Source organism: Peromyscus leucopus, chromosome 14 (assembly GCF_004664715.2).
Source record: "Peromyscus leucopus breed LL Stock chromosome 14, UCI_PerLeu_2.1, whole genome shotgun sequence".
Classification (NCBI taxonomy): domain Eukaryota; kingdom Metazoa; phylum Chordata; class Mammalia; order Rodentia; family Cricetidae; genus Peromyscus; species Peromyscus leucopus.
The window spans coordinates 8,074,281-8,086,344 of record NC_051075.1 but is presented as its reverse complement, the minus strand read 5'-3'; the positions used below and the strand labels follow the sequence as shown (position 1 = coordinate 8,086,344).

The following is a 12,064-nucleotide window of genomic DNA, read 5'->3' as shown; positions in this document are numbered from 1 at the left end:
TTATTCTTTTTTCCCCTCTTCCTTGAAAACAACCCAAAAGTCCAAATAAATATAGCTTTTAAAAAACAAAAAACAAAAAAAACAACTCTTAAAGTTAGCCCTGGAACAGGATAGAACCAATGTTTCTGCAGCAACTAGGCCACGCATCTTCCTATCCCTCAACCCAGTGTTTATCCAGACCTGGCAAGCTGTGACATAAAAACTTGAAGGGCAGTTTCTGGTTCTGCCCCATGCTCTCTTAAACAGCTGACCCTGGCAGGCCCTCTGGACCTGGTCACAAACAGAGGCTCTGCCCTCAAGAAACCAAACCTGAGGTGAAATGTACTCAGGCCCTAGGAGTGTCAGCCGGACAGGAAACACAGTGTTGTTGGGAAATTACTGTTTCCAGGATGTTGAGGCATGCTTTAGAGTGGTCAGTGTCCTCAGTCCTTTACAGAAGCTGAGGGAGAGCCTCTGAGTCACAGGAACATCTTGTGTTGAACTCTAAGGGACATTCATAATAAAGCAGGTTGTTTTATTCAACTTAAAACCTGGAAGCAGCTTTCTGGCCCCTCAAGCAGAACTCAGCAGTTACTAGCGTGGGTGAAATAGTTCTTCCATAAAGGATGTCCATACACTTGAATCCAGATGGAAGGAATTGTGATGGACTCAAGTATCTCCACATCTGATAGCTACAATAATGTTCGTAATAAAAATGTACAGGTGTACGGTGCCCTCCTTATAAAAATTACCCTTTATTTGACACATCTTCTCAAAATACCTACAAGTGTAAAAAGCTTGTGTCCTAATTTCACAGATTTGTGGCAGGAAAAACTCAATAGAGATGAGCTAGTAAGTTTTCGAGTCTCAAACTAAATGATGGCCAGACTTGGCAGTAGCACTCGAAGTCAATTTTAAGCGTCCTTTACCTTCGGGAAGACCTCTTTCCTCTGATGGATGATATGTAGTAGAATTTTCTAGCTCTCTGAGACCAAGCTGAACCCTATGAAAGAAGCTGAAACCTGGATTTTTTTTTCTGTTCCCTTTCTAATGTGTAAGAATTCTTACTTGAGGGCCACTAGAATATTTGACCACAATCACAATTTTTCAAGTTATCAAGTGTAAATGCCTAACATAAAAGACTATTATTTTGCAAGCATTGGTTCTAAATAACATTACCATAGCAAAATAAAAAAAAAGAAAAAAGAAAATACAGGATCAAGAAAGAAATTATAATCTGCTGCTCTACGTTGAGTGTGTGTAAAATTATACTTCGTACCTTCTTTGAAGTGGTTTCATTTTCAGACACTATTTTGATCACCATCACATGGCCAAGTCATTTGATAACCATATGGGATAAAATCAGAAGATGCCACTTACAAAGCAGTGGTCAGAAGCCACCCAGTCTGACAACAGTAATCAGATGGACAGAGGAGGAGAAATGATGATTTACATAGAACTCCATCAAGGGACAGGCCTACCTGAATCATATGCAAAGTCTCTGGGTTCCTGTTTGATCATCAGAGGAGTGGGAAAGCTTTGGCTGGCTGCACCTCCAACCATGGTGTTATGTTCATAGACTGGGTCGTGATACTCCTGCTTAAAGCCTTGAGGTGGGAAGGGGATGTTTGGCTCAGACATCTGGCGTTGGTACATAGGACGCCCTTCCCTTGGCAATGTCGGCAAAGGAGGAAAAGAATTACAGGGTTCAGAAAGCTGGCGACGAAATCTGGAGAAGAGAGAGTGTTTCAGATGAGATGATAACATCAAATTGTCTTGAAAGGACTGATACAATGCCTAACTGCAAGGGAGCAGTTTAATACCAAACGGTCCAATGTGAAGCGATTTAATGAACCTTAGATTTCTGTTTTTTAGAACAGTAGTGCTATGATTTTTGAAATCACATGATGACGTGTGTTCCCCTTTGAATCCATCCATTGCAAACACTTCCGCAGATCATGCAATTAAAGGTGTACTGCCAGTTGCTGTAGAACAATGAACTGTTTGGAATAAATATGAACCCTAACAGCTGAAATGACCAATTTTAAACTAATTGGATCATTTACATAACTTCTGGAAGAAAGGGTTCTCAAATAATTAGACATAAGAAAAGGCAGGAACAACAGGGTCTGATCTCCAATGCATTCTTTCTCTTTAGATTCTGTCACCAAACTAATCAGCAGCCAGACAAAAACCTACTTCCTGGCTTTCTTCCATAACCATCACTAATGCGGGAAGCATGAGAGAACCGAATCTCTTCTCAAATCAGCAGGCCCTTAAATTCTTCAACAGCGTCCAAATTAACAACGTGTTCTTGTAACAAATAAATTTTGGGATTATAGGGCTTATGTTTCTTTTTTAAAGACTATCTCCGTCCTGTCAAGCAGCAGCACAGGACATACTGGCTTCCACAAGTTCCAAACTATTGAGCTGGTTAACAACTAAGCGTATGTGCAGAGCCGACCACCAAAGATGAAGATAATAATACACAGAGGCTGTGCAGGTCTGGGGTTAGCCGGCCTGTGAGGGCTTGAGGGAGCTCTGAGGCCGAGGCCGAGAGCTAGAAGTGAGGCCCAAGCTTCTTCGTTCTTGGTAACGATTGGCTAATCACACAATTGTATCTGAGCCCTAATATCATTGACCCACCACAAAGATGTGGACTAATTAAAGATTTAAAAGTACTCTAAAAATGCCTCAGAGTGCTTAAAAAATAACCTCTAAAACATATCCATAAGCAAATATCAACCTATTAACCCCCCCACACTAAAAGCATTCATGAGACTTTAATTTTGAAAGTTTAGCATTTAATTTCAGTAATGTTAAATGAAAATAAGGTAAAAGCCAAAGAATGGCAAAGCAATTGCTTTAGCATTTTGAAGCATGCTCCATGCCAGGGCTTAACTCTAGGTGTACCGGTGGCTGCCATGAAAAGCACGGAAATTCCACTTACACCTGCACAAAATAAACTTAGAAACTTGGATATTGTGAAACAGCTAAGGCTGGCTGGCACTGCATTCATTTCCCTTCTCTTGCTTATTTCATTAGCCAAAAAAAGAAACAGAAATTATCATTAAGAACTGTCAAGGAGTGAATCAGAAAATTGTAACTTGAAGATAAAATAAGAAGCCAGCTCACTTGTGAAGCCTTAAAAGGAAGCTAATAATGCCTGTACTGAACGCTTTGTAAGGAAGCAAGTCACTTGCTTTTACGAGGCAACCTGATTTGTACTTGTTCTTAGCTCGAGGCCACATTTGTGTCGGTGACACACTTCCCAGCAAGATGTATGGTCTGTGTGTCATTCTGATGAGCCACTGACCAACGGGAAAGAGAGAGAGATGGAGAGGAAAGTTTGGTGGTGGAGGACGGTATGCTAATGCACTGGGGGCACCACTGAGGGAAACAGGCAGGTCCCTTGCACAGTAGGTTCAAGAAAAAGTGCCAAAGGGCTGGCCTGAGGTGTGCGGGGAGGCTGAGGGGAGGAAGCGGGGTGCAGGCCAGCTGGCTAGAAACCGTTCCCAGAGTAAGGTGGGGTGCCGGGGCTGGAGGTGGCTATCTGGGGGAGGGATCTGTTCCCAGAGCAAAATTGCCATTTATAACCAAGGGACTGCCATTTGTTGTCCAGAGCCCTCTAAGAAATCCTCATCAGAAACATAAGGTTTCTGAGATTTTCCTGGGATTGGCCAGCTGGTACGGTCCTCAAAACTCAGTGGGGGGGCACTGGGAAAAGACCCCGAGCTTCCCTCGGGTAGTTCCGGGCCGGCTGTTCGCAGTCTCAAGTACTTGACTTCAAGTTGAGATACCAAAATGGATTTGGCTGAAGCATTTCCAGTTAGGTCATCTAAAAACAAGCGCACTACTTACTCAGCAGTCCCCTTGCCTTAGAAATAACCAGCCTGCGCAGAGGGCAGATGATAGAACCCATGATCCAGTGCCCATTTGAATTGCGGGGGGCTTGGTGCTGACAAATTCGGGGAGGTCTTCAGAAGCGGGCAAAAGCAACTTTGATAGTGTAGCATGTCTCCGGCTGTTTCTTTCTGGTCCTGCACAATGCGCTTGCTTCTATTTTAAAGGCCCACCTTGCAATAGGCATTCTTTCCTCTGTGTTTACAAAGCTGTTTACACAGACGCACACAGCCCTTCACTCTAAACACTGCTCAAGTCTACCGGGTGCAAAGGGAAAGGCAACGGGAGGCATTTAGTAACAGAAGCATGGGGGCCCTGGGTCCCGGGGCAAAGGTAGAAGACATGACTGGGCTTCACACGGGAAAGTGCGATTTCATCCTGTTCCTTTATAGCAAGGAGGGGCTGTATTTGAGACTGAGATGTAAAGTGTCCCTTTACATATCCAGTTTAGCCTGCGGTTCACCTGTTTCCTCTGTGGACTAGGAGGAGTCCTTTCAATCAGCTGTTTTTTTCAGCAATGTGCCTCAGTCAGTTAAGGTTGCTGCTCATGGATAAATGTTTGGGATTTGGGAGGACCAATTGCTAATGTAATCCTATATTAAGAATCTAATTATACAACTTTTCCATTAAAAGGCAATAGAAACTCTAAGCTCTGAATTTCCTAATGATTTCATCCTGCTTGTGCTCTTAGAGTTGAATACAGGCTACAGATACTACCTAGTGGAGTGTGACACACGTTCCTTTTCAGTTAGTATTCAGGGCTCTCAGAAAGATAGTCACACATGACATCTATTTTATCATCAACTCAGTACACACTTCAGATAAGGCCTTGTTTTCTCCCATGGAGACTATTGTTAAAGATTTTCCAGGACAGAACTGGTTATAGGGGGAAATGCAGGCAGGAGGAACTTACCCGGGCAGAGGGACCCTGTGTCCTAACTCACATGCTGAGGCAGTACTTCCTCCAGCATTGTATTATACTTGGGCTTCTTCATCTCTGCAAGTCAGCAGTTTCCTACCACCACCCTCCCACCAGTTCCACACTCCTCTCCGTCTTCATTTCTAAGCGACAGTCGTTTGGCGGCTGTCTCTGAAGCACATTCTCAGGGTCCACAGTCATGGGTCTACTGACATTAAACAGTCATTGAAAAGGAAAGCACGCAGATTAATCCAGTAAGTTATACTCTGTAGACTTGGACTATGGAGAACCAAATAATTCAATGAACGGTAATGAATCTAATTTCATAAGCCACCTACTAAAATCAGTCTACTAACTTTGCAGAGCAAGTGCACACATATGCTCACGGAGAAGCATGATCTGATGTAAAAATTGAGTGAAGTGATTCAAGAAGTGAAGGAGAAATGTTCAATTGTCAGTCTACAGATTGATTTTCCATGTTAGCAGCCAATTTAATTGTTTATAAAAGAAATCTCCACAAACTCTCTTTTAGATAAGACAGGGCAAGCTTTACTAGAACTATTTTGTACAGATGTGCCAAATTAATATGCTTAGCTTAAAATACTATAGATCTTCACAGAGGCTAAGAGTAATGTCCTCCATGAAAGCTGACACTGGTGGAAGTTTGGATTTGTCTTGTCTGAATTGGCATCTGCCGCTTACCTGTGGTCCATGGGGTAGGTGCCGTCTGGTATGGACTGAGAAGGAGGGGGGTGAGCTGGGAAGGCCCGGTCAGGTTTCGGAGTATGAGCTGTGTTTGGAGATGCATGATGTAGTGGGGACACTGGAGTACTGGATGGTGTCGGGGGGTTGGAGGGCCTCATTCCCACATGTGGCTTCTGATCATAGGCACTACCCAGAGAACAAAAGAGAAAACAGGTTGCATTGGAGTAATTTTTAAAGATTCCCGTCCTCGGAAAGAAAACATATCTTAGGCATAAATGATAAGGAAGCTAAAACCTTTGGATTTTTTGTTGTTGTTTAATTCTAGAACTTAAAAACTTCAAAGTCCCAAAATGGAAAATAGAATATGAAATCATATAACAACATGAATATTTGTAACACAAATTTTTAGTACCTAGACAACTTAGTTAAGGAAGACCCCTGCAGCTGAGGACTCTCCATCAGCTTCATCTATTCTCCACATACACCTTTCAGTAAGCTGGACAGATTTGTCCTAAACCATTAGGTACCTGATCAGAATTCTCCCTCTATATTACATTTTAAAACAAGACCTAATATTAGCTTAATAAGAGAGACCATATTTGATTTGCCTTTATTTGTGGTAGAACTGTAAGGCAGTGCTGTTGCCTATGTGGATGTTTTATATTAAATAAACGATGTTTGGCCTTGAATTCCTCATGTGGCATAATAAAGATTAATGAGGCAAATTAAAATGTCTCAGATATATTTAAACTTTCTTTGATTATGAGTGCAAAATAATATTATTAAGAATAAAATCCTATTAGCTTAGACTAACTTCCATTCTCAATTACAAAGCAAAAAAAAAAAAAGTAAGCTGTTTGTTTTAGATTATGAATTTAAATTGCTTCCCAATGTGTGGCTCTCTGGAATATGACTGAACTTATGTCTCCAATCTAGAAAAATACCTTACTAAAATCTGATTTTATTTTATGAACAACAACAAAGAACATTTCCATGTAAAGTATTTAGATTAACTCTTCTAATACAAATTTTGATGTGAACTGGGTAAGGTGGTGCGTGCCTTTAAACATAGGAGAGTAGGCAGTTCTCTGTGAGTCAGCTGGGTCTACAGACTGAGTTCTACACCCCAGCCAATGCTGCCCAGTGAGATCTCATCTCATATACACACAGTGATAGACATTTGAAAATAGCTATTTCTGTCAGATTAATGTGGAATAACTTACAGTTTCTTTATTACTACAACAGAATTATATTCAAGTTTACATATGCTTTCCAGAAGTGCAGGGGCATGTGCTACATACATCTAATCCAGCTTTAAAGCAATCTGTACTCATATACAGAACACTGGGAAGGGAAATTAGTGGAGGAGAAAAGAGAGGAACTGGAAGGGAGGGAATAGAGGAATAGATTTAATCAAAACACATTATACACAGTAAGAAATTCACTTATGTTTAGTTCTATATATGTTCTTTACTGATATTTCTGAACAAAAACATGTTCTTTTCATAAAGTGGCTTTGTCGAGTCTTTCCCATAAAGAAGAAACAAATGACTAATTATCCTAAGATATTACTCTCATCCCCCATAAGCTGTTATATTAAATCTTATTATTTAGAGAGAGATGGAAGTACTAGAATGTATTGTATATACCATATATGCTGAGAGAGAAGTTGGTTTCCACAAAACCTCCAAATGTCAGCCAGTTCCTCAACTGTTAGTTTATGGATCAGAAATATATTATTGGATTAAATAGTGTTTTTATTGTCACCATAATGATAAGTGCTGAATTGAAAAGCGAATTCTATACCTAACCTGTTCAATGACTGGAAATTCTCCAATGTTCAAATAACTGTGATGTGAATACAAGCCTTGAGGAGAAAATACAAACGACAAAACTAAATCTACAAACACATATTAATATCTTGTGTGAACACAATATGCTTCCATAGTTCACTTTGACAATAGATACGTTTTATAAAACATTGTAGTTTCAACTAAGCTGCCCCATAAGTTCAGTGAGCCTCTTAGGAAATCAGATATCAAGCAATAAATTTCAAGAACAAGCAGGAACAAAAGATCTCAACATTGGTCAGTTGCCACGAGATGTTACAATTTAATTTTCTTGAGTCTTACATCTCACAGATGCGAAAGAAAGATTCCTCAGGATCCTAATGCATTATGAGCTTGAATTGATACATCTTATAAAACAGGGCACATATTTGAAATCATTTTTTTATAAGTTCTCAAACCACCTCCCTTTAAGAACTAAGTTTCTACTGTAATCGAGAGTAATAGTCAATAGGTAGCGCCAACTTCTTTTTAAATGCAATTAGAGGCCAAGATGAAAAGTAAAAGCATGCAATTCACTAGAAAGGGTTTTTAATGAACATATGTGTTATCAAATTTTCTAGCAAATGAACAATGTTCTTCCAATGCACCACCCTTTATTATCTCTCAAGAACAACTGGCTTTTTAATAGATAATAATAGCCTTGGCTAGGCCTTATAAAACTCTAGTTTTATTGCAATTGTCCATGAATGCATCTTATAGATCATCTGTAAAGCGTATCAGATAACTAATGTACTGCTTTTGCTTGCCAAATGTTGTATTTTTCTTGACAAACTCTTTACCTAAAGTAAATAATGCATTCATTCTGATGGGAACCTTCAAAGGTGCTTGTGCCAAGTAAGACCCTCTTTTCAAACCCATGATGCTTCAGTACAGCAGAAAAACAACTGATGATTGAGATGAGAATTATTACTTTAAAATGACACTAACATGTGTGATTGTATGGCAAATGGGTCTTTAGAGCTCTGCTGAATACATTACCTAATTAGCTTATTATAGAATGAAGATGTAACCCATAAAATTGACTTGAGATTGTTATATCACCCTGTACTTTCTGTTTCAGAAAGCAATGCTGCTCTCTCTAAGAGCACCGTCCTGCTTACCTGACACTGTACAGGCACTTTTCTCCATAGCTGAATTTAAAGGGCTGCTCTTGACTGCAGGCAGACCCAAGTTCTGAACATGGGCTGTGGGGTTCTTTCTTGATTTTCAGTGGTAGGCCATGAAAAGCCACTAAAAACAGAACAAAAATATCCATATAAAGATTCAATTCAATTAGGAATTAAGTCTATTAGTTTGTTTTAGTCTCTTATTTAAAGCATCATTAACATTTCATAGTAACTTATGCTTGTAAGAACAATGAAATTTGGTAATCCATGAGGCTGAAAGGATTCTGGAAATGTTCTGTGCTCTGTTACCCCCCCCCTTTCTGCTTATGGTGTATAACAAAATGCAAGCCTGAAATGTTTTTCTGCTAAAGTAAATCAAATCAGTAGTAATTTGCTTTGCTGATATTAACAATTCTAGAAGCTCAGTTTTCAGAAAAGAAGTTTTGAAAACATGTCATAAAGATTTCCAATGACTAAAACAGAGAAAAAAAATGCAACTGAGTCGAGGCTGGAGTAAAGCTTTAGGTGTTATTCAGTAGTAATGCTTCAGTAGCAACGATTTCATGACTCATGACAAAGAACTTCTTAGGTGTAGGTCCAAAGGAAATCCTATAGTCAGGAGAAGTGCTGACATCTTTGAGGCTGATAGTTATTTTTCAAACAGAAACTGAACTACCTGCCTATCTGTTTACCAAAACTATGAAGATAAAATATGATACATGAAAGTTTTTCATTATATGAAATCTGTAATAAAAATTATTCTGTATCAAATGGTGTTCTCCTTGTTCATATAATTTAGTGTGTAGCTGTGTTTAAAGCACAGTAACAGTTCACGTACATTCATTTGTGCTTAATTTAATATAGATTATGTCATAAAATATACACTATAGGAAATCTATATACATATATTCACATAAATGTGCTTATTTTATGACTATAAAACCAACTAATAAATTTCACTGTATTTTTAAAAGTCTGATGATCACTCAAGGGATCACTATTTTCACTTTAGATTTATTTCACTATTAAATGTCCATGATAAAAATCTGATCCATGGAAAAGAAAACCACAAAAGCATTCACAGTGTCCACTAAGAAAACTTTCTCCTCCTGTATACATGTGATACATGTGTGTGCACTCTTGCAGTAATTCTTAGAATAACAAACATGTATGTTGCAACGTATTTATTGGTATCTTTGGCAAAACTTAATTATTTACTAGCTCTGTGAACATAGACAACAAAATACATGTACTAAATTTCTAGCACCTTGAGTTAAAACCTAGGTTTACATTCTATTAAATCAATTTGCCCTCAGAGAAGAAACTTAGAGATCTGGGAACTCAGATTTAATTTCCATGAATAAAAATTTGTGAAGACCAAAGATGCTATATTTCTACATTTTTTTGTACAAAGGGTATGAAAAGATTAATAAAATACAGCTTGCAAACTACACTTAAACAGAAAAAAAAATTAGCAAATTAAGCTTTACTAAAATTAAAATTGTCTCTTTAATTGTACCATTAGAAGAATGAAGGAAAAGCCATGAGTTCCACAATGCTTGCAACAGAAAGATCTTCTAAATAATTCTTATTTAACATAGAAGGAATTGTTGTATAGCAATACAAATGACCAACTGGAACGGACAAAAGACTTGGACAAGTGGTTATAAGAGAAAATACCCTAATAGCAAGACAGAGTGGATAACAAAATAAGTAAAAATGTAATCAAATTTTGCTCATCAGGAAATTGCCAATAAAAGCACAAATTATCACCAAATACTCATTAGAAAACTAAAATGTAAGTTCTAACAATACTGATACTGAAGAAAAAATAATTGGCACTCTCAATTATGCTGCTAAGAGGATGGGTTGGTATAAGCATCTCCAAAAAGGGTGTGTCTACCTTCAAGGTACAAGATGAATGTGCCTTATGATCTAGTAATTACACTAATATGTATTCTCATGTATGTGTGTATGCATATATGAGAAAGGAGTGCATATGTTCCCCAAAAGATGTATGTAGAAATGTTTGTGAGAGTTTATTCATGAAAAGAAAACTAAAAATGTTTTAAATATTCCTTGGTGGAGGTAAATCAGTAAACCATGGCATCTGCAGGCAAAGAACATTCAGAAATAGCAGGAATAAAGTGCCTTCCAACGGGTCCACAAACACAGATGCTCTCACAGCTACAGAGTTAAGCCCTGCAATTTCCAAAACAAAGCTAACTGGGAGTGTAAAGCTTTCCTTCTGTGTTAAGTATGTGGTTTTGTTCAGAGGCTCAGTTAAATTAAGTCTCTAAGTTAAGCTGTAACTTCATGGCTGGCATTTTTACCAAAAGGGGAGATGTGGACAAGAGATATGGACTTGAGAGAGCATCCCATGAAGCTGAAGGAAGACATCAAGGTTGAGGATTCTGCAAACCAAGAAATGCTAAAGATAGACAAGAACATGGCAGAGACTGGGGGAAGAAGTATGGAGTAGATCTTATTCCTCAGAGCCCTGTTCACATCTTCACGTGGCTCTGTAAACTCTGAAAATTAAGACAAGCCATACCTGTTTTTAAGCCACCCAGGACATGACACTTCGTTATTGTAGCCCGATCAAATTAATGCCCCGTTCTCAGTAATTTTTGTCACCAAGCTGGCTGTGTAATGATTTTATATTACAGAAATTTCTAGAGGATTACCATAACTGGACAAATGCTGTCTCCAACGTGAGGCTTGGCAACACCAATGTACATTGCATTCAACAGATCCAGCACTTGAAAAACCCATCCAGGTGCCAGCACCTGTAGGCTCTTCATCTTGTAGATCTCCAGCTCTAGCAGTGGAGGGCTTTGGCTATCTTTACAGCTTCAGTCTATGCATGTGGGGCTGTTAACCATCATGGGCCAGGGATTCATTTTGTCTTTACTAGTCAGAAGCCCAATGACTAACGGGACAGATCTAAGATGCCCAGGAATTTTTGTTTTTTTGGTTTCTTGTTTTTTTTTTTTTTTTTTTTTTTTTTTTTTTTTTTTTTTTTTTTTTTCCAGGTTTGTTGTTGTTGTTGTTTAATTTCTGCAGGTGGGAAATAAAACTTAAAGCCAAACTGAAGACTTCAATTATCAGCACAGGAACATGAGGTTTCTCTTATGTTCCTCATTTTAGCTTGTTTGCCTACTGGGGACCCTACCTATGACTTCATGTATACAACTTCTGTTTTTAACCTTTGCATGGGGGATGTGGAGACTCTGGGTAGAGAGGGCTGAGCTGGAAGCTGGCTAGGTATATTTCATCACAGGACTCGAGGCTTAGCGTCTGCTAATAGGAGGTTTTTCCAGATCATTGGCACCAGCGCAAGAGAAAGCAGCACATTCATTTCGTGCAATTTGCTGTACCTTCCCACATGGAGTTGGTGCATGTAAAAGGCTGTTAAGTACTAAATTATTCCTTATCAAATCACCATCATCTGGAGTCATGATCAACACTAATTAAATTACTTTCACTGAACACGGCTCCAGCCTGCTGCAGAGGCTGCTTACATTCCGCTTGCAGTGCGGTCGTCCCTGGGTCTGGAACACAGACCTGCAGGCATCGGCATTGTTTGTAGTTTAATTAAA

General features: G+C 38.9%; 1 protein-coding gene across 6 annotated transcripts in view; it reads right to left on the bottom strand.

The window, feature by feature from the left end:
• The window catches only part of Etv1 (ETS variant transcription factor 1), a 90,512-nt gene that overhangs the window by 34,104 nt on the left and 44,344 nt on the right, over window positions 1–12,064 (bottom strand). For all 6 annotated transcript variants that reach the window (XM_037210505.1, XM_028872284.2, XM_028872285.2 and 3 more), the window contains 3 exons: window positions 8,457–8,586; window positions 5,504–5,692; window positions 1,461–1,708 (listed from right to left, as the gene is read on the bottom strand). In XM_037210505.1, coding sequence (XP_037066400.1) covers window positions 1,461–1,708; window positions 5,504–5,692; window positions 8,457–8,586 — 567 coding nt within the window. The remainder of the gene's footprint in view (window positions 1–1,460; window positions 1,709–5,503; window positions 5,693–8,456; window positions 8,587–12,064) is intronic.